The 27,989-nt window shown below is 63.8% G+C and overlaps 1 protein-coding gene and 1 long non-coding RNA gene across 4 annotated transcripts in view; one reads left to right on the forward strand and one right to left on the reverse strand.

The window, feature by feature from the left end:
* The window catches only part of LOC125083490 (uncharacterized), a 28,147-nt gene extending 13,208 nt beyond the window's left edge, over positions 1-14,939 (reverse strand). The window contains exon 1 of the long non-coding RNA XR_007122287.1: positions 11,004-14,939. This is a non-coding gene — a long non-coding RNA (uncharacterized LOC125083490). The remainder of the gene's footprint in view (positions 1-11,003) is intronic.
* Positions 1-27,672, forward strand: part of SEMA4D (semaphorin 4D) — a 40,407-nt gene extending 12,735 nt beyond the window's left edge. The window contains exons 4-19 of one of the 3 annotated variants that reach the window (XM_047700152.1): positions 498-643; positions 2,098-2,160; positions 3,703-3,801; positions 6,221-6,314; positions 6,857-6,970; positions 7,576-7,727; positions 8,511-8,686; positions 8,766-8,922; positions 9,612-9,834; positions 10,551-10,666; positions 14,954-15,126; positions 15,230-15,273; positions 18,501-18,707; positions 24,111-24,320; positions 26,015-26,112; positions 26,593-27,672. In XM_047700152.1, the coding sequence (XP_047556108.1) occupies positions 498-643; positions 2,098-2,160; positions 3,703-3,801; positions 6,221-6,314; positions 6,857-6,970; positions 7,576-7,727; positions 8,511-8,686; positions 8,766-8,922; positions 9,612-9,834; positions 10,551-10,666; positions 14,954-15,126; positions 15,230-15,273; positions 18,501-18,707; positions 24,111-24,320; positions 26,015-26,112; positions 26,593-26,619 (2,099 nt within the window). In that variant the 3' untranslated portion in view covers positions 26,620-27,672. Of the gene's footprint in view, positions 1-497; positions 644-2,097; positions 2,161-3,702; positions 3,802-6,220; positions 6,315-6,856; positions 6,971-7,575; positions 7,728-8,510; positions 8,687-8,765; positions 8,923-9,611; positions 9,835-10,550; positions 10,667-14,953; positions 15,127-15,229; positions 15,274-16,060; positions 18,303-18,500; positions 18,708-24,110; positions 24,321-26,014; positions 26,113-26,592 lie in introns of those variants that run through there. The other 2 variants (XM_047700153.1, XM_047700151.1) reach the window with 2 other exon arrangements.
* Positions 27,673-27,989: the final 317 nt, after the last annotated feature.

Here is a 27,989-nt window from a genome sequence, read left to right on the forward strand (position 1 = left end):
TCAAGGGATACATTTACTGGATTGGATTTTTTTAAGATTTTGAGTTAAATCACATTTTTTCCTAAATAAGAAAAGCTTAAATAGTTTACATTCTCATATACTTTGTGTTAAGATTAAACATATATACACGAGAGTGTGGACAGCATAGCGGTCAGCAGCCTGAGATCGCATGCTTGAAGGTCATGCCCCTCAGAGGACAGAGTCCTCAGAGGTCACGCTCCTGGGAGGCCATCTGAGTGCAGGGTTTGGAACCCCACTGGAGGGAGCAGGAAGGGACGCTGGGCCACAGCACTGGTCGAGCACAGTGGCTCGGGGCCTTGCAGGGTTGCATGGTGTTGGTGACTGTCTTAGTGGGTCTGAGTGCCGGCCTCGGGCAGGAGCCGCCTCTAGGGGGTGGATCCACGTGCAGCCACAGCAACGTGGTGGTGCGTTAAAGTGGGACGGGATGCTCGCCGTGTCCAGGCTCGGGCAGGTCTGATGTTCTCTTCCCTCCCCAGAGGTGCACCTGGAGAAGTTTCACGAGCCAGGCATCTTCAACTACTCGGTGTTGCTGCTGAGCGAGGATAAGACCACCCTGTACGTGGGGGCCCGGGAAGCCGTGTTTGCCCTGAGTGCTCACAATGTCTCCGAGAAGCAGCATGAGGTAGGGCGTGACCGCAGACCTGCCCACCGTTTTCTCCCTGACTCTACCCTGGGCCTCTCCTGGGGCGTCAGGCCCTTTCCTGGCCACGCAGCCTCCTGCCCTCCAGCCAGCAAGGGGCCTGTCCCCCTGAAGCCACCTCCTCACCCTGCCTCCCAACAGCCTCTGTCCTCCCTGGGCCAGCCACTCACCCGGGGGCCTCTGTCCTGCCCTCTTGGACTTTTTACCTTTTCATTGTGGAAAATCTCTGGCACACACAGGAGTAGAGGAAGTGGGATCGAGGAGGCCTGTCCCGCTTGGCTCCGGGGTCACCCTCCTCCACCCACGTCCCGGTGCTCTGCTCCCTCTACTCGAAGCAAATTCCCAGACACACTTTTCATCCACGAGGGGTTCCTGAGGTGTCCCCTCCCTGAAGGAAAGGACTCCTTTTTGTCAGAATTAGCAAAATACCACAATCACATCCAAAAAATGTCATCAAATCACTGGTGTTCAGATTCCATAGTCATAAATGACATTTGAATGCAGTTGAAATTGGACCGTCTGTGGGGCTGGCCACTCTGCCCAGCAAGTGTCCACGTCCCACTGTTGCCCTGGCCTGTCTCTGGGAGAGCAACCGCTCCCACGTCCTTGGTGACGGGCAGGCCCCTGCTGTGGCCCTCGGTGCATCTCAGAGCTGCGTCCCAGGACTTCCTGGCTTGGCCTCTCCTCCACGTGGGAGCAGGAAGGCGTCCACAACGGGGTCACCTTCCCTGGGGCCAGTTCCTGTGGAAATAGTTGGATCAGCACCTGAAGTGGTGGCCTCCGCTAGCCTGTTTTTGATGAGCTCCTTCTCTCTGAAGGGAGGTAGCGGCGTTTGTGCCATTTGGATCTGCAGAACGGCTTTGGAGAGACGCTTCTGAGCGTGTGGGATGTGGCTCCTTCCCTTGCCACCCGAGCCCTGCCCAGAGCTCAGACTGTTCCTTCGCAGCCAGTGGCAGCTTGTCCTTGACCGCTGGGTCCTCACACACGAGCCCAGCACTTGGGGTTGGTTTCTTGCTCTCTCTCACTGCGTCCTGTGTCCCTTTGGGGTCCGGCGAGCACGGCCGGGGCCCATCCACATTCATGCTCCCGTGTCCTTAAGCATTTTATATCGACAAAATCATTGGCAGTTTACCTTCTGAGGGACGCCGCCATCGGCCGCGGGACTTGGTTCTGCTTTCACGTGTTCTGATGACAACCTCTGTCTCCCTGGAAACGCACTGCTCTGACGCGTGTGCTGGCCAGGCCTTCTGGGAGGCGCGTTCGTGCGGGACACTTAGCGTGGGACCACGGGCACGGGGACTCACTCGCTGCTGCAGCTCTGGGCTCTTCCTAAGCGCTGAGCACCGCCCGGGGGGCTCTGCAAACCGGCATGTTAATGCCGCACCCCTCTGGAACGGGGCCTGTGTGCTGGAATGGACTCTCCTTTCTCCTAACAGGCCTACTGGAAGGTCTCAGAAGATAAAAAAGCAAAATGTGCCGAGAAGGGGAAGTCAAGACAGGTAATTTTGGTCTCAGGACCCTTGGGTCGCGTGGCCGCGACCCATCCTGGGGTTCCCCTCTGTGCCCAAATGCTGAGGCGGGGTCTCTCAACACAGGAGCCCACAGGGCGGGCACTTGGGAAACCCTTCGGTAAAGGTTAACTTAGTTGCGTTGATTCAGATGGTCTCAAACTTGACAGAGAAAATCGTTTCCCGTGCCTGTTGACTAAAGGTGTGAAATGCAGGGTTCGGACCTCCCCAGCACCCCAGCAGCCTGGAAGGGTTGCCGTAGGATTTCTGGATTTGGGGCAGGGACCATCCCTTGAGAATCTGCCACTTCCCCAAGAGATACTGGGCACCTCGGCGCACTGGCCCGAGGGTCTGCCTCCCCCAAGGCTCCGGGTTACCCCACCACCGTCTGGGCCTCCTGCCCGCATCTGGGGCCGGGCCCTTGCCTGAGTCTCTGAGCATAGGACCTCTGTCTTCCTCGGTAGCTGGGCAGGGCAGCTGAGTTAAGGTAGATCTCAGTGGTCGGCTGACTTCAAAATCTTTACAGATGGGAAGATTGCTGCACTATTATTTTTTTTTTTTTTAAGATTTTATTTATTTATTTGACAGAGATCACAAGTAGACGGAGAGGCAGGCAGAGAGAGAGAGAGAGGGAAGCAGGCTTCTTGCTGAGCAGAGAGCCCGATGTGGGACTCGATCCCAGGACCCTGAGATCATGACCTGAGCCGAAGGCAGCGGCTTAACCCACTGAGCCACCCAGGCGCCCTGCACTATTATTTTTGCTGAAATCACTAGATCCAAAGTTGCTTTAGGAAATGGGGAAAATGCAGGCTTTGCGTGGTAATCACTGGTGTCACAGGGAGTTGTCCGAGAGCTAAATTAGGCCGAGTGCCCGCCCAGCCCGATGTGGAGGCTGCTCAGGGACAGCGGTCTCTCCCGGCTTCCGTGGGGAGGGTGACTTACTGCCAACCAGTTAGAAATGATCCTGGGGGCAAACACACAAAAACCCAGAAAATCTTCCCTGATCAGAGATAATTTCAGACAATAGCACATATGATCCCAGTACGTTCATTTCAGCCTAAAATAGCGTGTTCTATGGCATCAGGTTTTCTCATGTGGGCACAGCCTCGGGCCCCTCCCTCACCCAGCCTGTCCCCAGAGACCCGCTGTTTCTGGCCCCGCGCACTGGGGCAGCGGGCTGGGATCCCCAGGGATGGGGACGGCAGGCGGGATGCCACACACCCACCATTCGGGCCGCACCAGGCACGTGCCGAGTGTCGAGTGAGAGTAAATGGGTCTCTCCGGTGGTGGGCATCTTGGCAGAGGTGAATCAGTGATGGAGTGATGGGTCCTGGCCCCTGATGGCCGGCTTGGGGATGCCGCAGACGGGTTTGTCCAGGGGGCCGGGTCTGGGACCGTCCCCACCACCCAGGCAGGGCCGAGCGAGCATGTGAGATGGGGGCCAGCCGAGGTGCCGGGGGGGGGGGGGGGGCGGCGGGGTGCTGGTCATGTGGGGCCGGCGGGCGGCTGATGTGTGTGTATGTCCCCTCGCAGACGGAATGCCTCAACTACATCCGAGTGCTGCAGCCGCTCGGCCCCAGCGCCCTGTACGTGTGTGGGACCAACGCGTTCCAGCCGGCCTGCGACCACCTGGTAAGGCTGGGCAGCCCCTCCTGGCGCAGCGGTGGGGCTCCCCGCTCCACAGAGCAGTAGGCTTTTCTGATGGCCAGCAGCAGGGGCGCCTCGGGTAGCTGCGGCCCACTCGCCAGGCTCCCAGGAGCCCACTGGCCCCGAGGGCGTGGCAGGGCAGGACTCACGGGACTGGCGGCTGGTGGCACGGAGCTGGCAGTGGGGGGGCCCCCTGGAAAGTGAGTTGTTGACCCGCACAGCACCAGCACGCCGTGGTCCGGCCTGCACCCTTCTTGCCACGTTCTGTGCCTATGGGAGGCCTGCTGTGACCTGCGTGCTGGTCTTATGGGTGGGTCAGGACTCTGCTCCTGGCGGGCATGTTGTGGGCTCACCTGTGCTACAGGCTGAATGAGTGTCCCCCAAAGCCCCTGGGAAGCCCTAATCCCCCGATGTGAGGGTGTTCGGAGGGGGGCCTGTGAGCCTCTGGAGCCCTCTCTGCACTCCATGGGACGCTGTGGGGGGAGCAGATCCTTACCGCACACCAACCAGCTGGCACTCCGACCTCCAGAGCTGGAGCGAGAGGGTGCGGCGGCTCTTCTGCTCTGGGGCCTCGCCCCGTGGTGTCTGCTGTGGACACAGGGCCCGCTGACGAGGGTGCTGGACCACATGCCCTCCAGGGGCAACAGCCTGGGTGTGTGAGCGGCTCCCGCTCCAGCCCACTGCAGTCCTCCTGGCCCTGGCCTGCCTCGTGCTGCCTGAGGGGCTTTGCCGAGGGCCCCCACCCTGGCTCCCCAGCCCCTCGCTGACCCGGAGCTGGAAGGACTGAGCACGGGGCGGAGGGCAGCAGCCCCTTTCACTCAGGCACAGCTGAGCTATGGAGAACGACCACAGAGAGAGGAGAGAAGTATTTTAAATGCACGTGTGGATGGCCAGGTCTGTCCTCCAGTGACCGTCCCTGACTTCGCACCGGCCGGGAGGGAAGGGTACTGCCATGGAGAGCGTCCTTTGCTGGAGCCCCAAAGCAATGAGAATTTAAACAAGAGTCTCCAACCTGAGTCAGAGATGAACAATGGCACAAAGTAGGGGCCAGTGAAGGACTTGTGTGGAGACTGCGCGCACAGACCCCTGGGGCGGGGGCATGAGGCCTGGTCACCTGGCGGTCTGGGCCCACAGACACTGGTGATGGTGGAAGCGGACTGCTAAGGGCTGGACCTCCGTCCTCAGAGAGGCTGGGCCTCTTCCTGTGCGAGGGGACAGTGTGCCAGGTCGTGTTAAGACACGTCTGCACACCTGGGGGTCTGCTGGCTGCGCGCTGGTCAGTCTGGAGCTTCTGGCTCCGGGATGTAGGCTCCGACCCCATGGGCCTGTCCATTGTTAGGTAAGGGAGTCCGGCTTCCCTGAAATCCAGACCTATAGTTTTTCCCAGCATTTTTAATAAAAACATTGACGCCGACAGGTTGATCACACAGGTGGGAGCGGGGCGGGGGGTGCCGCTCTGCAACCCACCGCCCCCAGAGGCCTAGGAACAGCCACACTTCCATACATGGCCAATGCCAAGCCTGTCGTCCCCTGGGAAGATGCAGTCATTTCCATTGACGGCTCTTCTCCGGGCCGATTCCTTGTTCACACGGCCCCCCCGACCACCCCTAGACCTGCGGACCATTTGCACCCCAGCTCATGCTCCCTGGTTTGACGGGGAGTCTGTCCACTGAAGGTGGGCCCACAGCCTCCCCAGGCCCATGAGCCCTCTGCACCCCGCATCTGTTCTCCCCCAGCCCCCGATGGGCAGCCGGCCGCACAGCCACCCTCTGCGGCACAGTGTGGTGTTCAGCTCGGGCGTGCTGGAGGGTGGGAGGTGACGCCCGCCGCCGTTCCAGCCGCTCACAAGTCGTTCCCCTGCCGTGCGTCCCCACGGACACGTCTCATCTCTGACGTTCCTCCTGGGGTGCGCGCAGGCACGGACGCACCTAGGCCATCCTTGGGCGGGCCATTCCCCATCATGTCACCTGTCATCAAACTCGGTTTCAGTGTCCCTGTACAAAGCTTTCCTCTTCTTTACGCTTCGGGGTTTTGGGCTCCCTGGTTGGGCCAGAAGGGATACCCAAGCCTGAGATCACCCCTGCCTGGTGTGAGTGCAGAATGGCCATTATTTTGATGCTGAAATCCCACACGTGGCTTTCGGTCAGTCACCATTGGCCTCCTGCCCCGGGTCTGCCCCGTGACCCCGGAGCCGTCTGCACCTCACAGCCGAGTGGACTGCGGCTCCTCAACCCCACGTGGCTCTCGAGGCACCGGCGTTTAGCCCTGGGACCTAGAGGGCCGCGCATCTACTCCTCCCTCCCCCCACGCCCCCGACAGCACGTCTCGGCGATGGCACAGCAGGCAGCTGCTGCGAGCGCGGAAATGCCGACGTTTCCTGACACTCTTTCTTGTCTGATTGCAGGATTTAACGTCCTTTAAATTTCTGGGGAGAAGCGAGGATGGCAAGGGCAGGTGCCCCTTTGACCCCGCACAGAGCTACACGTCCGTCATGGTTGGTGAGTCCTTCCCCCAGGTTAGCGCGGCTCCCTCCGTCTGCTTCTGTGTTCCCTGTCCTCACAGAAGGCACCCGGGCCTCTCCGCAGACCCCCACGTGAGTGTTTGAACTCATCGTGCAAAAGGGTGACCGGCCACCTCCGGGGCTACAAGTCAAGTTTGCAGGAGGGGTTATTTTAGGTGGCTCATGAGATGCAAATCACGCATCTCTAGTTCACGGCGTGCCCGCCCCTGTTGAGGGAGGTCCCTGAGGTGCCACAGCCTCAGGCCAGGAGCCCCGTGCGCCCACCATTATGTCTGTCACTTCCCCGGGGGCAGGGTCACCTGGTGTTAGCACCCCAACCCCCGAAAAGGACCTTTCACATGGAGCGCACGATTGTCCTGGTCTTGGAAATGCAAGGGAAGGCTCCAGAAGCAGCAGCCCCATGCGCCCAGGAGCAGGGCTGTGGTCTGTCCCCTCCCTGGGGGGCGGGGTGCCTGAGCCCAGCTGTGACAGGAGCACTGCCGCTGACCCCCTTTCCTCTTTCGTCCGGGGCCACTCAAGACGGGGAGCTGTATTCTGGGACCTCCTACAACTTTCTGGGAAGTGAGCCCATCATCTCCCGAAACTCATCCCACAGCCCTCTGAGGACGGAGTATGCGATACCGTGGCTAAATGGTGAGATGCAGGTGCCCCTGCCGCGGGGTTTCTGGGTGGCTGTGAGCCTCCCCGAGGGCGCTCGGTTCCCTGCCTCCCCCCAGGCTCGTGGTGGCTCCCACACAGGGAGCTTCTGGAGCCGCTGGGACTCCCAGCTCAGTCCTTCCCCGTGGAGCCCATGCTGCTTTGAGGCCACCTTCCCCTCCCTGAAGACGGATGCAGTCACCATCCTTCAGGATGTGAAGGCCTGATGGTCCCTGGTGACCCGGGCTGACCGGGCCACTGCCCTTGGGACGACGTGTGCCCATCGGGTTCCCGCAGCTCCTGTGGGCACTGGTCAGCGGGCTGTGGGCTTTAAGTCCCCTGGGCTCCTGGACGCAGGGAGTCTGGGGGAGCCGGGACCACGGGCTGCTCCGCTGTTGTGGGCAGGGGGCTCTAGGCACCACCTGGATCTGCCGGCTGGGGGTCTGTCTGAGCGCCGTCCTCCATGGGTCTCCGGGGCTGGGATGCTGTCCGTTCTCACAGGCCCCGCGGGAGGGACACGGCACACGCCCCCTCCTGCGTCGCTTGGGGGTGGTGCCCAGCCCAGCTGAGCAGAGGGGCGACCCCATGTCTGTCGCTTGCAGAACCGAGCTTCGTCTACGCTGACGTGATGCGAGAGCGTCCAGATGGCATGGACAGCGGGGATGACCGCGTCTACTTCTTCTTCACCGAGGTGTCCGTGGAGTACGAGTTTGTGTTCAAGCTGATGATCCCGCGGGTGGCGCGGGTGTGCAAGGTGAGCCCAGGCCCTGTTCCCCCCACCAGCTCCCCCACCCCAGGGCGCTCCTGTGTCTGGAGGCCTCACCGCCTGGCCAGGCTCGAAGCTTCCTTTGGAATGTCGGTCTGCCCACCACCTTGCCTTCGTGCTGCAGATGGGTGTGGACGGGCTGCCACATGCTCAGCCTGCCCTGGGGAAGCCGGGGGGGGTCCCCCTGCAGACCCCAGGTGTGTCAGCAGGCCTGTGTCTGACACACCGTCCCCAGACGTCCCAGGTTATAGGAAGTTGGTTTTCGTTCACTGTGTGAGCTTGAGCCCGTGGGAACTGGGATTTCAGCGTTCCAACATGCAGTCGGGGGCAGTTTCTCACGTCCGAAGTAAGTACTCTCCGCTCCGCAGTCTCCAGCGTCCAGATTGCTGTTTCAGGGCTGTCTCCCAAGCAGGTCACGTCAAGCGTGTCCGCGTCGTCCCCTGGGGCCAGCTCACTAAAACATGTTTATGGAGGATCCCGCAAAGCCCTTTGAGATGACCTGGTCCTGTGCAAGGAGGACGGAGGCCCATGGGAGCCCCTGGTTCGCAGTGCGAGGCCGGCGGGGCATCTGCCGCTGCGAGGCGCGTGCGTGGGGACCACCTGTGGGTCCGGCTGAGGCAAGGCCACTGCCAACAGGCCTCTCTGGGTTTCGTGCTCGGATGGGAGAGGACGACGCGGTGGCCGCCGGCGTGTGCGGCCCGGGGTCAGCGTGGCCTCGGTCCCTCCGGGCGGAGCTGCCCTTCCCCACCGCGCACGTCCTTCTGGTTTCAGGGGGACCAGGGCGGCCTGCGGACCTTGCAGAAGAAGTGGACGTCCTTCCTGAAGGCCCGGCTGATCTGCTCGCGGCCGGACAGCAACCTCGTCTTCAACGTGCTGCAGGACGTCTTCGTGCTCCGGGCGGAGGGCCTGAAGGAGCCGGTCATCTACGGGGTCTTCACCCCGCAGCTGTGAGTGCGCCGGCCCGGGCCGGGGGGCGCCGTCGGCGGGCCCACCGCCCGCATGGTCACGCCGTCCCCTGCTCCCCAGGAACAACGTGGGGCTGTCGGCCGTGTGCGCCTACAACCTGTCCACCGCCGAGGAGGTCTTCTCGCGCGGGAAGTACATGCAGAGCACCACGGTGGAGCAGTCCCACACCAAGTGGGTGCGCTACAACGGCGCGGTGCCCACGCCCAGGCCCGGGGCGGTGAGTGGGGCGGGGCCGGGGCGGTGAGTGGGCGGGGCCGGGGCGGGAGTGGGCGGGCCCGAGCGGGGTGGGGCGGGGCCGCAGGGGGGCCGGCGAGCAGGCGCCCCTTCTGAGCCCCGGAAGTCGGTCTGTTTGATCTCGTGCTTCCCGCACAGAAACGCAGTGTTTGTCAAGGACCTGTGCTCCCTACCCGTGAACAGGAGTCATGTTTTTGGTTTTGTTTTTTTCCTAAAATTGGTGAATCTGTGTAGAAGCCGGTGCGGCTGCTGGGCCGGTTGGACCGCCCCGCCCCGCCCCGCCGGTTCCCGCCTCCTCCTCTTCCTCCCTCCGGGCTGTCAGCCGACCTCGGTCAGACCGTCGCACGGGCTGCAAGACCCGTGGAGAGCCAGGGACAGAGGAGTCCCGCCCGCGCTGACCGTCGTGCGCTTGGAACTGGGCTGGGTTCAGTACTTTTTTGGGTGTCAGGAAGGAGCGTGATGCGTTTCTGATTTGCGAACAGGGACAGGTGACTCACAGTTGTGTGTCGCCAGCAGAATCGCGGCCGGCGGCCTTTCCCACCAGCGGTACATGTGCCTTCCGACTGCTAGGGGAAGGCCGCCTGTCCGTCCGCTGGGGCAAGGAGCCCGCGGGCGCGTGTTTAAGCCCCGCGGGGCAGTGCGCGCACGGACCAGCCGCTCTCCTCCCGGCAGTGCATCAACCGCGAGGCGCGGGCGGCCAACTTCTCCAGCTCCCTCAGCCTGCCGGACAAGACCCTGCAGTTCGTCAAGGACCACCCCCTAATGGACAGCTCCGTGACCCCGATAGACAACAGGCCCAGGCTCATCCGAAGCGACGTGAACTACACACAGCTCGTGGTGGACCGGACCTGGGCTCTGGATGGGACCCCCTACGATGTCATGTTTGTGGGCACAGGTGGGTCCCGTCCCCAGGGTCAGGACCCCAGCAGATCCGGCTCATCCTTGCTGCGGGGGCCCCGCACCTCCCCACAGTGCCCTCGGTGTTCACGGCGCTTTACCGAAGAGTCTCCGGCACTGGCGTCTGAGGTCTGTGACCACGCAAGTCCTGGTCCCTGTCAGGGGGTTCAGGTGTGGTAGGTTGAGGCTCGCACAAAGGGAGTCCAAATGCTGCCCGTGGGGTCAGATGAGCCTGTCCCAACCTGCCGTGAGAGCCCATTCAGGGAGAGGACTAGTGGCCAGGCCCAGTGGCAGCTGGCGGGCCCCACAAACAGCCCTGGGGGCTTTCCAGCATGCTCTGAGCCAGGTTCGGGGGGTCCTGCCCTCGCCTGCCTGGGGCCCCGCAAGGGATGGCACCCAAGAGGGCCAGTGGAGCCTGGGAGCTGCCTCTGCTCCTACCTGCCAGCACCATCTCACTGCACTGACGTCCACTGGAGTCAGCGATGGTTTCTCAGAAAACCCTGAGGCTGACGCAGGCTCACGAGGCCGAGGTGCATTCGCTGCTGGTTTTTCCTTTCCCGCTTCCAGAGTGCAAAGAGCACCGGTTTCTACATGTCCCATCGAGGCAGAGAGTTGAGAGTTAGAACGGGGACCATTTGCTCCATGGCCGATGGCAGGGCTGGCTCTGTCCTGCCCTCCCAGGCACGTCTCTGACCTCTAGCTTTGCCCTTGCAGACCAGGGCACCCTGCACAAAGGAGTCAGCCTGGAGAACGAGGCCCACATCATCGAGGAGACACGGCTCTTCCAGGACCTCGAGCCGGTGCAGACGCTGCTGCTGAATTCTCAGAAGGTAAAGTGGCTGGGTGGGCAGCCCCACACGTCCGTGTCACCAGCCAGGCTGGGCCGGCACTCACCTGTCTGGTCCAGAGGGCCTGACCTCCAGGCTCTTACAGAAGGTCCTGGGAACCCTGGGCTTTGGGATGGATGGAAGGCAAACTGAGTGATGGGATGGTCGCCTCGGGTTGGCGGAGCCTCATCGTGTCCCTGGGGTCCCCAGTGGGGGCGTGGGGGCGTGCTGACTCAGGGAAACACTCCTGCGCCCCGAGCTGGACAGGGTCAGCGCCTGTCGGCAGGTGAGCTGTCGGTGCAGGAGAGCCGGCTCTGAGCCGTGGTGGTGATGCCCACACGGCCCCTTCTCCTGCGTCAGGTCGGGGTCGGGGTCTGGATCTGGTTCGGCCCTCCCGCAGAAGCTAGGAGTGGGTGTCTGAGGCTTCGGGGGCCACAGTGTCCGTGCGCTGGCCGCACTCTGGCAGTGCCTTTGTTACAGGCCCCAAGCTCCAGAGCTCACCTAACTTCCGAGGGTCACAGAATAGCATGCTTTTGACTTTTTTTCTCTACCGTTAAGAGTGTGAAATCTGGTATGAGCTGGGGGGCAGCACAGAAATAGCCATGGGGCTGGATTGGCTCCGCAGGCTGCCCGCTGCCATCTGTCCCCAGGCCTGGGACACAGGCCTCCCTCTTTCCCACGGGGGTGGGGGGGCGCAGGAGGGGCAGAGCAGGCCTGGTCCAGGACCGTGAGCACATGAGCCCAGCAGGCCAGTCCTGCCTTAGTCTCTTCGTGTACCTGGGGGACAGCAGATCCTGTGAGTGGCCCAGCCCTGCGGCCAAAGGCCTCACTTCTCCATGCAGGCGTCCCCGTGCTGTGAGCCTGAGCCCGAGGGGCCGGCCGCGTGCCTGTTCCGTTAGCTGCAGAGCTGGGCTCAGCTTGGCCCCATATGTGCAGCCTGGCTCCGCGGGGCCTGCTTTAGACGGCGTTGCTCACCTGCTGAGGCCTCCCAGTTTGACCCAGAATGCTCCTGAGCCTCCTCGCTGGGTGCGGACAGAGCGTCCCACTTTAGGAGGGGGTCCAACAGCCCCTCCGCGTGTCCCCGTAGCCTGCGCTCCGGTGGGGACAGCAGGAAGCAAGGGGCCTGGCCCCAGGCAGGAGACGAGGGAAGCAGCCAACTTCTCGGGCACCCACGGGTCCCCCTCATGGTGAGCTTAACGTCCTTGGATCTGGTGTCCAGACTCCCATCACAGGGTCCTGTCCCCTCCCAGCCACTGCTGTGTGTGCCTTCTGTCTCGGCGTCTGAGGGGTAGACGACCCTACAGCCTAGGCGAGCTTCCAGCGGCAGGTGCCTCCCCTGCCCCCACCCCACCCCCGGCTTTGCTGTGGAAACAGGAAGCGGGCAGCCCTACCGCCCGCCTCAGGCGTGTTGCTCACAGGCAGCGGTCCGGACCCTGAGGCCTCCGGGTTGTCCGAAGCGTCAGAGCAAAGGCTGGGCCCCCCGGGGCAGGTGCGGGGAGACCACGGCTCCTCTGCAGTGGCGTGCAGACACTCGGGCTTCTGGGCGCGAGGACAGTCGTCCTGTGGGAGGGATGAGGGGTGGGGAAGGAGGTTATGGCTCAGCACGTGCTTACCTGCCTGTGGCCAGGACTTGGTCATGTGCCCATGCCCGGGGGCAGGCCACACAGGGAGCCGTTGGGGGCCATGTGTCTGTCCCCACGGGGGCCCCTGCACTGGGCCACCTAGACCAGCAGGAAGGCAGCGTGTGTGCCCGGACCCCCACGCCTTCTCCCAGGGTGGGAGGGCTCGGGGGGCTTGGAATGGTGGGTGTGCAGCCACGGCAGCAGGAAGAGGAGGTCAGGGCGAAAAAGACCCCCCCCCCCGCCCCCCGCCAGCCGAGTTTAGGCTCGTGGGCAGTCACGCGGGTCTTGGCAGTAGGAAGCTGGCGGGCGGCCACCACTGTGGGAACAGAGAGAGGCTGGGCCATGCTGCCCGAGGACACACGCATCCTTTCGTGGTTTATTGATGTGAACACGTGTGGATCAGTTACCGTTTCGACCATTCACCGTGCACAGCTCAGCAGCATTACCATTTCCAGAACCTTCTGAGCTTCCCAAACGGAAACCCTTTCCCCACTGAGCACTAACCCAGCCCCTGGCACCCACCATTCACGTTCTGTCTCTGGGATTTGAGGACCCCGGGGACCACATGTAAGTGGGATCAGTATTTGTTGTCCTGTGACTGGCTTATCTCACTGAGCACATGTCCTCGAGGGTCAGCTGTGTAGCATGTGACAGGATTTCCTTCCTCTTCCAGGAGGAACACTCCGCAGTTCGCACACGCACATCCTGGGTCCCCGTCATCTGCGGGCGGGCGCGTAGGCCGCTTCCAGCCTGGGCTGCCCTGAGCGGGGTGCACGGACATCAGAGTCCTGCTTTCGGGTCATGTGGAAATAGGTGGCAGACGTGCTGTCTGGTCCCCTCCGAGCCAGGTGGCGGGCTGCATCCGCGTGTTGGTGGGGGTGTTCTTTGCAGACCTCCTTCAGCTCCAGACCCCACCACAGGTCGGACAAGGCTGTCTACACAGTGACTTAGCTGGGAGGGCCTGAGCCCTGGACTCCCAGGGCCATGGGGACCCGTGAGGGCCAGGGCACGAGCGCACGCACCAGACCTCACGCCTGGTCAGTGGTTTTTCTATCCTTTTAAACACCTTTCATTATGTAGTAGTGTGAGGTCCACAGAGGTGTTGGGATGAGGGGTGGGGACCCTGGGCCTTCCTTCCGTGTGGAGGGGCTCTGCGGGCACAGCGCCCACAGGACCCCAGACGTCTGGTCGTCGCCCCCCGCCCCGAACAATCTGCTCCACTTCCGGAGCCTCGCTTGGCCTGGGACGCCTCACTCCTCAGCCCCTGTGGCCGGGGCCAGTCCCCATCGGTCTTTGTCTTGGTGGCACGGTTAACTACAGAGAACTGGTCGCGTTCTGCGGAACACTGTGGTCTCCTCGTGCTTGGACGGGGCTGAGGCTCTGGGACCCTGCTGGCTGGGGCGCGTGGGCGTATGTTCAGCCTGTGGTGCCTGACGCTTGCTTGTGGGGAGACGTCAAGGCTGCTGTGTTGTTCCTCCGACCCCAGACTTGTGCACCTGCCGGCGATCGCAGCCCCAGCGGGTGTTTTCCTGCCCCTTCTCTCGGTATCGGGTACTTGGTCGCTGTGCTCTATGGGAGCCCAGCCCTAGGGAGGGGATGTATGTGGAGATGGGAGCCCACAGCCCCCAGGGTCCCTCGAAGTCGCCCGCTCGGCCCTCCCGGAAGCCCTCAGCTCTGTGAGCCACGTGACTCCTGGACCGTGATCTAGTGTGGCATCCTCGGTCCTCCCGGCAGGTGTGTGGCTTCATCTGCCCGGTCCCTGCCAATAGGGAGGGGCTGGCCCTGGGCCTGCGGCTTGTTACCACAGGACAGTTGGCTGCAGAGGGGACCTCCTTTCAGCTGTGCCTGTGCAGAGCAGGGGGGTGGGCAGGGGTCACAGGCTAGGAAACTGAGGCTGGCCTCAGGAGCAGAGGCACCAGCCAGACTCGGTCTCCCCAGGGGAGGACCCCATCTGGGTCCGAAACTGAATTCTGTTAAGCTCGCAAATCTCAGGGTTAACCAAAAGATGGGGCGGTGGGTGGGGGTCACGGGGAGGAGAGTGTAGACACAAGTGCGGAACTGCAGTCCTGCGGCCGTGGCTGCCTGTCGGGCGGCCTCCCCATGCGGGAGCCCCATCCCCGCTGCATGGAGAGCGGTCAGCCTTGCCCTGAGCCGGGCTCTCCGCCGCACGGTCTGCTGGCCTCCCCGTCCGCGTGCTCCTCCCTCGCAAACCTGGACACGACAGCGCCTGGCACGTCCTTGGTCCCACATGCTGGGATCCTGCATGCTCCCCTGCCACTGGGCACCTTTCCTGGCCCTGCCAGGTTTGGACCCGCTCAAGCCATCTGCATACGGCTACTCAGGCTGGGCAGGCCTGACCTGGGGCTCCGAGTTGTGCCGTTTGATCTCTGATGGGTGGTCGGGCTGGGAGTGCGCGGCTGGAGGGGCTCTGTGCACACAGAGGGAGACCCGCATCCACGCAGGTCCCTGGATGAGAGGAAAAGGGAGTGGGGGCCCGGAGGGCGGAGTCCATGCGTGGACGCGGCTGGGAGACCCCACGATGCCCGCCTGCTCATGGTTCTGGAAGCTCCTCGATGAGCAGACGCACACACACACGCGCTGGAAAAGCCCTGGTGCCGCTTCCGCGATGGCCGCCCCCTCACCTGCCTACCCCATCTCACCCCCGCAGGGCAGCAAGTTCATCTACGCGGGCTCCAGCTCGGGCGTGGTGCAGGCCCCTGTGGCCTTCTGCGAGAAGCACACCACCTGCGAGGACTGCGTGCTGGCCCGCGACCCGTACTGCGCCTGGAGCCCGGCCGGCCAGGCCTGCGTGGCCCTGCACCCGCCGGACAGCCGCAGCAGGTACCAGGGGATGCGGCAAGCCGGCTCACCCGCCGGTGGGGTAGGCGCACGCGTGACCGACTGCACGCGTGCCTACATGTGACCGTGCCCGCTTGTGTTGCAGGGATCTGATCCAGCACATGAGCGGAGACACATCTGGCTGCCCGAGTAAGTGGATCCCCGTCGCTGCGCTGCTCCCAGGCACCGGGCATCATCGGGCCGCATTGCTGTGCTGCTGGGCCATCTTGTACCTTGTGTTTCCCCTTCTGTCCCCAGAATGGAGGGCGAGTATCCATGAGGATACTGGGGCCGGCCCGCCTTCCCTTTGACTTGCAGAAAAGGGTGTTTGAAGCCGCATAGCGGGTCTTTTCCTGGAAGGGCACGTGTTGTCCCACCCAGGACATCAGCTCTCGAGACGCTGCTCTCCTCCACGTAGCTTGGGGCTGCTTCAACGGCCCAGACAACCCGGCAGTGGAAGGGAGGGAGGCGAGACTGGAGTCCTCAGCCCCTCTGCAAGGCCACCGCCGGGTCAGGCTCATCCCTGTGTCCCCTGGAAGGTAGTCGCGCCTGTCCCTGACCCAATGGCTGTCATTAGCTGGGGCGGCTTCAGGAAGGGGCACCGGGCACACCAGGAGGCCGCGAGCCCTGCAGCCACCAGCAGACGCGCGTGGTGTGCGACTTCGGGTGCGGCCACTCGGCCTCCCAGGAAGCCAGGGCTCCAGACGTCATCCCGGCCGCCTGGTGGCCTCCGGGTGCCGTGTCCCACTGGGCTGCCATCGGGGCTCGTCGTTGCCGTTTTGTCACGCATGTCTTTATCTCCTTAGTCGTCCTGGAAGATTCCGTGATGCTCCAGTGGGTGAAAAGCTTGTGTTCTCGTGCGTGTTAACCTGTTTGTAAAAGGAGGGAGGCGGCGAGCGGGTTGTTGACACTGTGCACGTTTATTTTGATGTTCCAGATAAGACTAAAGGAAGTTTGCGGCAGCATTTTTTCAAGCATGGCGGCACGGCAGAACTGAAATGCTCCCCGAAGTCCAACCTGGCCCGGGTGGTGTGGACGTTCCAGAACAATGAGCTCAAGGCCGAGGGCCCCAAGTATGGCCTGGTGGGCAGGAAGGACTTGCTGGTCTTCAACCTGTCGGAGGGAGACAGCGGGGTGTACCGGTGCCTGTCGGAGGAGAGGCTCCGGAACAGGACGGTGCTGCAGGTGGCGGCCAGGCACGCTCTGGAGGTCAGGGTGCTCCCGCGGACCCCCGCGGCTTCCACCACGCCAACCACCCACGCCGAAGGGGACAGGACCCCCCTCAGAGTGTCAACGGAGCCCACCCTGGGCCCCCCAGCCCAGACGCCGGTGGTGCTGGGCCCCGCACTGGGGGCCGTGGCCCCGCCGCCCAGCCCCGCGCCCAGCAGCGCGTCATGCAAACCCAAGAGCGTGGTGAACACAGTGCCGCAGGTGCACTCGGAGAAGACTGTGTATCTCAAGTCTGGCGACAACCGCCCACTCATGGTCCTCTTCCTGCTCTGCTTCGTGCTCTGCCTCGGCCTCCTCTCCTACAACTGCTACAAGGGCTACCTGCCCAGCCAGTGCCTCAAGTTCCGCTCCGCCGTGCTGCTGGCGAAGAAGCAGCCTGCGGCCGACTTCTCTGAGTTCGAGCAGAGCGTGAAGGAGACACTGGTGGAGCAGGGCAGCTTCTCCCAGCAGAACGGGGCACAGCCGCGGCCGGCCCTGGACACCGGCTACGAGACGGAGCAGGACACCACGGCCAGCAGGGCGCCCACCGACAGGGAGGACTCGCAGCGGCTCGACGACCTCCCGGGCCGGGACAGGCCCTTCGACGTCAAGTGTGAGCTCAAGTACGCCGACTCGGATGCGGACGTGGACTGAGGCGGCTGCGCGGAGGCCCCCGGTCGGCGTCGCGTGCCCGGCCCGGGGCGGCGTGGGGAGCCCGTGTCTGTGCACCTGCTTCTGTGTCTCTTCCCTTGGGTCGAGCTTGTGAGTTGGTTTCTTTGTCCTTTTGGAAAGCGGCGAGCATCGTGCTGGCCTCCTGTGGTGGGCCACGGGCGGGGAGGGGCCCGTGGGCTGCGGTGGCGGCTCCCCTCGGCCCCAGCTCTCCGCGGCCCCTCGCGCCTCCGGTGCCCCCCGACCCCCCGCCCCAGAGCAGCAGCCACTGAAAGATTGTTTCGTTCCAGATTGGAAATGACATTTTTGTTTATCAGATTGGTAACTTAGCGCCTGTTGTCCAGATTGGCACGAACCTTTCCTTCCACGGGATTATTTTGTAGGGTTTTACGTTTTTTGTGTTGGGTCGTTTGTGTTTTAAGTCACTAAAGCAGATGTTTTAATGTTTAGAAGACGTACATCTTCCGGCTTCTGTTGCGAGGACAGGCTCCAGCTTACGTTGCTTATGATTCTCAGGGATAAACCTGCTTTGGCTAAATGCATTCCTTCTGCTTCCAGACACATGGACAAAACCATCTCGAGCACACCAGTATTTTTTGTTTTTTAACTTTATTCCTCGAGGGAAGCGTCAAACTCAGATTTTCTTTCTGTACTTTTTTTTTCTGTTTAAATTCTTTTGAAGAAGAGAGGCCAGTGGGTGGCTGTCCGATGAGCCCGGCGGGGTCCCCAGCATCAGAGGAGCCGCCTGGCCCAGGGCCGAGGGGGCGCGTGTCTCGCCATCGGATGCTCACAGCTGCTGCTCGAAAACTCCTGTGCGGACGGACAGACGGACCTCCGCCAGGGCGCCATCTGCCATCTGCGCGGCTTCTGTAACTGTCGGCTCCTGCGCACGGCCGCTCCCCACGCACCCCGCTCCACTGACCAGAGCTGGCCCCACCTGTGCGCGAGCTGGGCAGCAGCGGCCGGACAGGCCTGTGTCTCAACACACTCCTCGGAGCCGCAGGGTGGCCCACGTGGCTGGCGCGGTCGTCACGGCACGCACGGGAAGGACAGTTTGGCCGTGGTGCCGTCAACGGTGCACCTGCTACTGCGTGCGCGCTGGAGGCGGTGGCGCGCTTGCCGTGGTGGGCAGCAGCACACGGATTTCTGTGCCTGCGTGGACAGCGTCCTCTTCAGCATGAGCTTCAACCGTTTTGGTGTAAACATTTGTGTTTTATAAGATTTACTTTGTTTTTATTTTTCTACTTTGGATTGTATACATTTGAAAAATAACCGAATAAACAAGAACCTTCTATCCTTGATGTGGGCCTGTGATTTGCCGCGGCTGCTGGGAGGCCCCTGCCCGTCCCTCCCCCCTGTGGGGCGCTGACCGGGGCAGGTCTCAGGACCGCCCGGGTCCCTTTCTTCTCTGGTGCTTTGCTTCCTTCCTCTGGTGTGCGGTGGGATCCTGACGACGCCCGCCTCAGCGGCCTCTTTCTCTTCTGTCCTCTGTCTCGCAGCCTCGTCTATGCCCTTCCCTCCTCCGGGGTCCTCCTCCCTGTCCTGTCGGGGCCCTGGCTCAGCTTCCTCTCCCCGAAGCCCCCGGCCGGCCTCGGCCTCGGGGTCTGACAGCGGCCCGCCCGTCACCTTGCTGCCGCCCCTCCTCCGTGACCAGGCCCAGCACGTGCGCGCCCCGGGGACCTTCCACCTCTTCTGCCAGGCCACAGGTAAGCAGGGCACCGGGCTGGGTGGGGTGGGCGGCGTCGGCCCGGAGGCCCTCCCGCGACGGGGGGCTAGCGGCTTTTTGAGGACCAGTGTTCCCTGCCGGGGGCTTCACGGCTGTGGATTCGGTCGTGAGTGCTCAGCTCTGCCTCCGAGCCTCCAGGCCACTCACGGGCGGGCTGGGCCGGGCCCCAAGACCTCGGTTAGCTGCTCAGCCGGTCGTAGGACTGTGTGTGTGCTGACCGTTCGGGGCTCGGGCTCTGTGGCCTGAGAAATTAGCTCCAGAGCCTGCAGAAGGGGCGCTGTGACTTGGGTGGTGATGTTGACACAGGACAGCTTGAGAGCCTGGTGGCCCGGGAGATGTTGGGAGGGGCCGCTGCACGGCCGTGGTCTGGCCAAGCCGCTGGCCAGGGCCCCTTCCTCCATGCCCAGCGGGGATGACTAGAGCACAGGAGGAGGACAGGCACAGGCGGTTTCTGTTGGAGATTTTAAACTGCGAGAAGCCACTCGGGCTGTGGAGCAGGCTCTGAGCTGTGGCGTGCCCCGTGGGGGTCACGGACTGCCTGCGTGGCTGCAGGGGAAGTGGCGTGTATGTGGCACGCTGTGGAGAAACCTTTGGGATCGGGTCTGTGTGGTCCTGGGTCGCCTGCTCCATGCCTGGCCTTGGTTTGTGCTGGGCCTCGTGTGGCTCCGGGGCCTGGCGATTTCCCTTGGGGCCTCCCTGTCACAGGGAGAGCGTGTGGTCATACAACCCACAGGGGCAGGAGGGCTATGTGTCCAGGAGTCAAATGCTCTTATGTGTGGCTTCTCAGGCACCCGTCCGCAGGTGTGCACGTGCAGCGGTGCTGTCCCTGCGACTGGGGGACAGAGACCACCGTCAGCCAGAGCAGGAACTCTGGGCTTCAACGGGGACCCAGCACGGGCCGTTAGTCGCGGAGCTGCGGGCAGCCGGGCAGAAGGGGTGGGATCCCGCTCACGGCGCCAGCAGGATGCACCTCTGCTGGGGGCCAAGGATGGGGACCGTGGCTGGTGGCCTTGTGGCCTGGGGCAGAAGTGGGCAGCGTGGAGGGGCAGCGCTCAGGATGGACTGAGCGGAGGGCCCATGGCCCCTGCCCTCCTCCTCCCATGCCCCTCAATTCCCAGGAACATTGGCCCACCTAGAACCTCCCATTGTTCCAGTGCAGCCCCATCTGAGGCTGGGAGGTGGCCCAGGAAGGACCAGTCTTTCCCAAGGAGCCCGCATGTGCCGTTCCGCCCAAGGGAGAGGGCCCCGCGTTTGCCCAGAGCGGGCTCAGTACACACCCCGCACATGGTGCACACGCGCCACAGTGGGGCTCCCGGAGGCAGGCATGAGTGCCGTGGCCCCGAGGGAGGGCCGCCCCACCGCGCAGCGGTGACTGAGAAGTGGGTGCTGGAGAGCGCTGGAGGGGAGAGGCCACATTCCGGTGCCCTCACCCCACCCTCCAGAACCCTCATCAGGCAAAGCCAGGAGGTGGCCCGCGGGGGAGGACCCAGCCAACGTGGAGGCGCTCGTGTCCACACTAGGAGACCACTGTTGCCAGAGCAGCCCAGCAGGCGGAGGCCCCCCGCAGTCCTCGCCCTGAGGCCAGCCTGCCAGGCTCACTGACTACACGTGGATATCTGGGTTTCTCTTCCCCTAAGCCCCGGCCACGAGCAAGGGCTGGCCCACCGTGTAAGTGGTGGTCCAAGTATGTGGTGTTCTAAAGGACAGCGACTTGGGAGTCACAGATGGTACCACAGCTTAGGGCCTTTTCAAGCTGCCGCTCTGGCCACAGGCCCGGGGCCACCACAGGGCTGTCCCTATTAAACCACTTCACAGAGCCTGGGGCCGTGACCCAACCCAGGCCTGGTGGCCAGCTTGTGACAGGCGTGGCTCGTTGCCCAGTGATTTTCAGGGCTTCTCTGCTTGCCCTCTTCCCTCCGTCTCCTGATCTGCCCCGCGGGTGTGTGCGTGTCCGGGTGTGCAAGCCACGCCCCGGTGTTTCTTCTTCCCGGCATGAGGCGCGCTGTGGGTTGTGCTCAGCGGCCGCACCTCTGTTCCCAGGCCCGAGCGTGCAGGGGGCAAGTCCAGCTTCCAGGGTCGTCCAAGCTGCCGCCTGCCCTGCGGTGAGCCGTGCGTGTGCGTCCGCGGTCGGGAAGACACTGGCAAGTCGAGGAAAGGGGGGGTCCTGAGCCGGAGGGATGGAAGTCGGCGTGTGGCCGTGTTTCAGACTTTTCAAGAATGACGACCCCGTGCCCCTCGTGGCAAGAGTCGGGACAAGCGGTCATCCGTAGCTGTGTTAGGGCGCGTATGGACGGGGACGGTAGCGAGGGACCCGTACGTGTCTGCGTTCCTGCACGTGCAGACCACACCTCTGCACCCGCAGGCCGGAGCTCCGGGCTCTCCTTTCCAAGGAAAGCCAAGCTGCGTGCCCCAGGGGCCGCCGCATCCGGCGGGACTGTGCTTCCCGCTCATTTAGGCCGCGTCCCCTCTAAAGCTAAGAACGGAACCACTGCACTATAGGTGACGCTTGGCTGTTCGTGGTTTTGAGGGCCTTGTATGTTTTGACCGTGACGTTGGACACCAGAGTCCCTGCAGCCCCTGGGCGCCTTGGGGGCCGCAGAAGGTGCGCGGCAGAAATACCGTGAGTGCCCGTGGTGGCCGTTGGTGCTGGCGTGACTCAGGGCGGGGGCTCGAGAAAGGCCAAGGCTGGGCTGTGGGGGTAGCCGACTCGCGAGCGGGTCGCTTCCCAGGAGGGCAGAGCCCCCTCCATGGGTGGGCAAGGCTGACCGGTCACCTTGTGGGGTCTCGATCCTCAGCGGGTTCCGCAGGGCGATTTTGCCAAAGCTGCTCTCCCTTCTGCTGGGCTCGTCCTCGTGCGCGGTCATTGGTCCCAAGCACCTGGCACCCCGTGAGGCTGTGCACCCGAGCCAGCGACCCCCGCCCCTCCCCTCCCCTCCCCACGATGGGGTCTGGAAAGCGCGTTCAGCCACACGCGCCTCCAGGGATTAGGACCTGCGCGTTCTGGGGCCACTGTTCAGCCGACCACAGGGCACTGGCCGCTTTAAGGAGGAAGGCTGACGGAACTGGGGCGGTGAGGACCGCCCACTCCGGCAGGGTCCCGACTTCTGCACAGTTGTGAACTTGGCCATGCCGGACACCGTCCGGACCCCGGAGGCCCAGTGTGAGCACCGCCCCCGGGTGCAGCCAGGAGCCGGTGGGAGGCCACAGCGCCAGGCTGGCCCCAGGATCAGGGTAGACCACAGGCATGGGGATGCCAAGTGGGGACACCTGTCACAAATGTGGCCCGAGAACTTGTGGAGTGGACCCCATCACACTCCCCTCCAACTCAGGGCTCTCAGGCCCTGCTTCCAGAATCGGGTGTCCTCCCTTGGTGAGAAGCCACTGCTCTGAGGAGCTCTGGTTTTGTCATACAGGCTGAGGGGCTGGGGGACAGGCTGGAGCCAATGGCCCCTGCACCTCGTTGACCCCAGGGTAGGTACTGGAACCTGAGGCCAGGGGAACCGTCCTAGGGCCCAGAAGAGATGCCGCATTCCCAGGGCACGAGGGCGTGACCCTGCGGGGTTGCATGAGGCCCCCGGAGGAGGGGGTTACGGCCTGCTGTCTGGGCCTGATAGTGGGGTGCGGACCTTGCTGATGGGTTTAACGGTCACTTTGCCTCCTTGTTCTTCCCTGCATTCGGAAGGAGCTGCAGAGTTTTAAACAGAGTAAGTAAAACAAAAGCTCCCCTTTAACGTTTTTAAAGCTTTCCTGGGGCTAAGCACGCGCTTGAAAATTTGACGCCGAAGCTTTTCAGGACCGAGCGGCACGTAGTCTGTGCTCAGCCCGGGCCCCCGCAATGTGGTCAGCCGAACGCTTCACTCCTTCGGGTCCCGGCTCAGGGTGAGGAATCGGCGCCAGCTCAGGCCACCCCAGTTCTTTGTCCGAGTTGGCCGTGAGAACCTTCTGGAAGCTCCTGCGACGCATCCTGGTGGCTCCGGCCCTGGGAGAATCTCCGCGCACGGCAGCACGGGGCAGTCGGGGGCGAGCGGGAGCCCGGGCTCTTGGGAACGGCCACGGACCGCCTCACTTCCCGATCACGGTGCCTCATGAGAATCCCTGTCCAGACCTGCATCCGCGGCCGGGCGGGCTGGCGTGCGGCGGCCCAGCAGCCACAGCAGGGGCGCCGGCACGGGCGTGCCATGGGTGCTACACGTATGTGGTCCTCGACGGAGGACAGAACGCTGCGGGAAAACAAGGTACAGCGACGGACTGAAGTCCCGGGAAGCCCACACAGAAAACAAGAGAAGCCACTGTGTCCCCGCGGCCGACGTGGCCAGGCAGCTGCTGTGCGAACCACTTCTGAGCGAAGCCTTCCAGAATTTCCTTGACGGCCTCGGCGTGTTTCTTTCCTCAAAGTGCCTCGTTCTCACGGCAAAACCAGTATTTGCTGTTGTGGGTCTGGGACTCCAGGAAAGCGTAAAGGGCGGATCGCAGCGCCTCGCCGTGCGCCACCTACAGGCAGCTGCCAGCAGCGCGACGGCCAGTGGAGGCCTTTTCTCCGGGCGTCTACACGTCTGTGCCCGCGTGCACACACTGATGCGTAACCACCTCCTGTGACACGACGGCGTTTCCTGGGTTACGGTCTCAAACGTGACTCACAGATGACAACACAGGTGTCCGCCACATCAGGTCTGTGACCCCTGGTCGTTCGTCCCCGACCTCTTACGGACACAGCTCTGCTGGCCCGGCCCGGCAGCGCTCTCATCCCGGCCTCGGGGCTCGTTCCCGGGACTGTGGTCGGCGTCTGACTTTCCCGCGGGAGGAAGGCTCCTCGAACATGTTGAACGCGGTGCCTCACTGACGAGCGACCAGAGCGGGGAGGGGCCAGGCCAGTCACGCGGGAATCGCGGGAAGGCAGTCCTGGAGCTCTTCCTCCTCAAGCCGGCCGTGGCCAGCACCGCCCCACGCCATGCAACCTGCTCCCGCGCCGCAGCTGTGCGTCCTGGGTGCGGCCGCTGGGCTGCAGGTTCCTGCTGGGCTCGGGGAACTACAGCCACAGACGGCGTCCGTCCTCTGCCCGGCGTCCTCCACGACACCGGCCTATGTCGTCCCCAGCTTGGGGGAGCGGCTGGGGAGAATCCTGCTTCACGAAATGGATTCTCAGGCAGGACCGGATCTGGGCTGACACCCAGCCCGGCTGCTGGTGCCGCCCACACCTGGCGCAAGTGTGGGGAGAGGAGGCAGAGGGGGGCCTTCAGTCGGCACCCCGGCACCCATCCTGCCCCCCGGTTGGCTGGACCCCCCCACTTCAGTGCTGGGGAGAGCAGGGGTGGCCCCACAGAGGCAGAGCCTTTGGTCACAGGGGGTGGCGGCAGGGCCCGGTGAGATGTCTCTGTGTCCCCAGGTCCTGCAGACATTCACTTCATCTGGGAGAAGAACGGCCTGGAGCTGGAAACGTGTGTCCCCACGCAGAGCCACGCGCTGCTCGACGGCAGGACCCACGTGCTCAGCTGGCTGCGGGACGCCGTCGACGAGAGCGCCGAGTACCGCTGCTCCATCCTCTCCTCCGCGGGCAACAGGACCTCCAGTGTGCGGGTCACCGTCATGAGACACGGTGAGTGGTGTCCCTCTGCGTCCACACCCCCAGTCACACACCCACCCTGCGCACACGCCTGCCCGGTTGCACTCCGGGTTTCCGTTGGGCGGTGCTGGGAAGGCCGCGTTCTGAGAGCCCAAAGGCCCAGCTCTGGCTTCACACGGAGAGGACCGGGCGGGGTGCACAGTGCTGGCCCGAAAGGTTTCGCGTGCCCCGTGGAGGTTTGCCCCATGTCTCTGCGGGCTCTGCATGTGGCCTTCCCGGAACCCCATCCACATGATCCACACTCATGCCACAGTGTCTCCAGGCCTGGCCAGGCCCATGGCACCGGAAGCCTGCCCTTTCTTTTCCTCCGAGAGATACTCTGCTCTACTTTATGTCCCGTGCTCTTTCTGGAACTCTCCTGCCAAACGTGGGACCACCTGGCATGGTGTGGAGCAAGGAGGGGCCCCGGAGCCACACGTTGCTTCCAGACAGCCTTGGAGGCCTGTCCCGGCGCCGAGCATCTCGGGGAGGGTGTGCCTGTTCCCCTGCTGCTGGCCTAGGGCTCCGCGCTCCAGGGTCTGCTCTGGCCCCGCCGGCACCTCCGCTTCCAGCTTCCAGATTTTGTGCTCCCCCCGTTTCCAGTCCGTCCTCAACAGTTTGCATCGATGCTTAGATGCTGGAAAGGCCCCATCCTTCTGGTGAGAGTTTGGGGAGAGAAAACTGCAAATTCCTGCCTCGCCCGCAACCTGGTCCTCCCATTTCTGTTAAGTACCCCCGCCCCGCCACCGTCCGGACACTCGGACTCCTCACGTAAGCCTGACTCACAAGCCACGAGGGTCCTGCAGAAACCGCGAGAACGGCACTGGCGGCACAGTCGTGAGGGCCCCCGAGGTGGTCCTGCTCCCCCGACCCCTGCCCCGCAGTCACCAGTGCACCGGTGTGGGAGCAGCAGGACCTAACGCGAACGTGGGCAGGTGTACCCGCTGCACACACACGACGGGGGGCAGGGACGCCGGTCGGGACAGCCCGGTCTCTGCCTGTCTGCCGAGCCCGCGGTGTCTCCTGAAGGTGCGGGGCCTGGAGAACGCGGGGCTCCTTGCAGGGTGGGAGCCAGAAGTCCCTCCAGACGCCCTTGGGGTGAAGGACCCCCGAAGATGCCTCTGCAGCGCTCGCCCCAGCCCTGACCAGTTCTGCTTGTGGAAGGAGCTCTGCATCTCGGGGCGCAGATCCCTGGCACCCATTTCTGACATTAGCAACAGGAGTCGCGGGCCTGATCAGGGACGCGGTCTGGTAACTGTGGCACCTGGGCTCGTGCCGCCCCGACAGCGCCACGCGGAACTGGCTTCCGAGCCCTCGGCTCAAGCTGCCGCGGCAGCCACGCAGAGCAGGTAGCAGCTGAGCACGCCACACGCCGGCCCGCTGCGCCGCGGACTCCCCGGCCTCACTCGGGACAGGCCTCCCAGGGGAGGTGGCACCAGCCCCAGGACGGGGGGCACAAGCCCCTCTCTTGGCTGCGAGACAAGGACAGGGCCGGTGTGACCGTGGGGACCAGCTGCTCCTGGGGCCGCTGGCCTGAGGAAGCCCCCACAGCCAGGAAGGCAGGCTTGGAGGCATGAACGCCTCGCACGAAACCTGGCTGTGGGTCGGCCTCAGCGGACAGTACGGACCCAGGAGCCACCGAGGCTGGCGAGGCTGACACCCGGCACCGCCCACCCCTTGTCTTGCAGAGGCGACCCACCAGGAGCAGTGGACCAGAGAGCTCGCGGCCTGGAGGGCTGTGGCCGGGGAGCATGACCGTGTGATGCGGAGCTGGAGGAAGGCGTGGGTACGTGGCCGCGCTGACAGCGGGCAGGGGCCAGCAAGGCGGGCCCACAGAGCCGTTCTGCCTTCAGGAACCTTCGGGCTCTGAACTCCAGGCAGATCCCCAGGGAGTGTCAGCACCGTGGGGCAAGGAGGGCCTCTCCTGGAGACTCCAGTTGGGGGGCGCGTGTGGCGGCAGGGCCACAGGCTCTCGCTGAGCCCGCAGGGAGTCCGGTCCAGGCACCCAGGGGTGGCAGGACCGGTGGCCCCCAGGCCCGGGAGTCGGCCGGGCAGGCGCCCCGGAGCTCCACAGCAGGCTTCCTCCGTCCTGGCCGCAGTGGCCACCTACAGCCTCTCCTCGTTGCCGACACGGGCTCAGGTTCTCTGACCGATGCCTTTGAGCTCAGCTCGCACAGAACACTGTCCCCAAAGGCCACCTCCTGTGTCTTGGGGGGAGGGCCTCTGTTCTGCCAGGAATTCAAAGGGGCCTGCATTGTTCTTTCAGGAAAGCTGTGACAAGGACAACTCATAGACCGCAGCTGAGCCCGCTGCCCCTTGCCACGCCACTCCCGGAGAGGCCCTAGGACGTGAGCTGTCACCTGGCCTGCTGAGACGGGGTTCGCCTCAACCGCAGAGATAGCAGCCAAAACTTTAAAGACTCAGTTGCTCGCAGGGGACAGGAGAGGCTGTCTGGCGGACACGGGACACCAGGACCGTTAAGCTACAGATTCGATGCCAGACAGCGGCGTGCATGATGGCTCCTCTTCCAGAAACGCCGCTGCTGTGCTCCCCGGCTGCTCCTCCCTGCCCACACGACAGCCCCGTCCCCAGCCTGCCGCTGCTCCCACCTTCACTGAGCTCCCACACGCCAGGGCCAGGCCCAGTGAGACCAATGGAAGCAACTGGCCTGATACCTCGAGTGACAGGAGCTCCCCCCCTCCCCCCAAGAGCTCTGGGCACTGAGGGCTCCGCGGGCTTCGGCACACGGCTCCTCCGAGTGTGTTCTGTGCGTGCCCCGAGCTGGCGTGCCCCATGCTGGAGCCATGGGGGAGCCTCTGCTGACGGGGCTACACCCTGTGCGGGACCCGAAGGCCTGACGCTGCGCAGCCCAGACCCTGGTCACCTTCTGCTAATGAAATGACGGTAACCCGCAGCCAGTCCACCCCTCCCAGAACCTCCCTGCAACCCCCGCACACGGACAATTACAGCCTGTCCCCGGACCCCCCGCCCCCGATTCGGAGGCCGAGGACCTCTGAGAGCGCGCCTGTCTCCACCGGCTTGCAGGGGGGTCCGCCTGCCCGCCCGCCCCGGCTCCCGGCCCGCAGACAGAGCGCCGTCCACTCAGCGAGGTGTGAGCGCATCTGGGCTCCCACGGGACGGGCTCAGAGGCCTGGGCCCTTCCGAGGGCAGCTCTCCGCGGCCGGGAGACTTGCCCCGGGTCTGGACGTGGGGGAGTGCCTCACGCCAACACCGCAACGAGACGCGTGCCCCCAGCCTAGCGCGGTGGGGGGTGGGGGTCTGGTGGGACCCGACTTAGGAGTCTGGGTTGTCTGCACCGTTGAGAAAATAAACAGGAATAAACGCAGTGAGCAGAGCGTGTGCTTGGAGGGCGCGGCCCCAAGGGCACAGACCGCTGCGTTCCCAGCAGCCGCAGCCTCTGCCACCAGAGGGACGCTGTGGCCAGGCCAACCCCAGCAGTAAGTCCCCCGCGAAGCACGATGCGGCATGGACACGGCACTCACACTGCCTCGCTGGGCTCCATGTGCACCCCTGGGCCCTGCTGCCAGTTCAAAACGTCCCGCTCTCCTTGTAGATGAGCTTGAGGACTTTCCTGTCATCTCTCTCAAACCTCCCGCAGGGGACGGGGCACCTGCTGGCGCAGGAAGGCGAGAGAGCCCTGCC

This window comes from Lutra lutra, chromosome 13, assembly GCF_902655055.1.
Source record: "Lutra lutra chromosome 13, mLutLut1.2, whole genome shotgun sequence".
Classification (NCBI taxonomy): domain Eukaryota; kingdom Metazoa; phylum Chordata; class Mammalia; order Carnivora; family Mustelidae; genus Lutra; species Lutra lutra.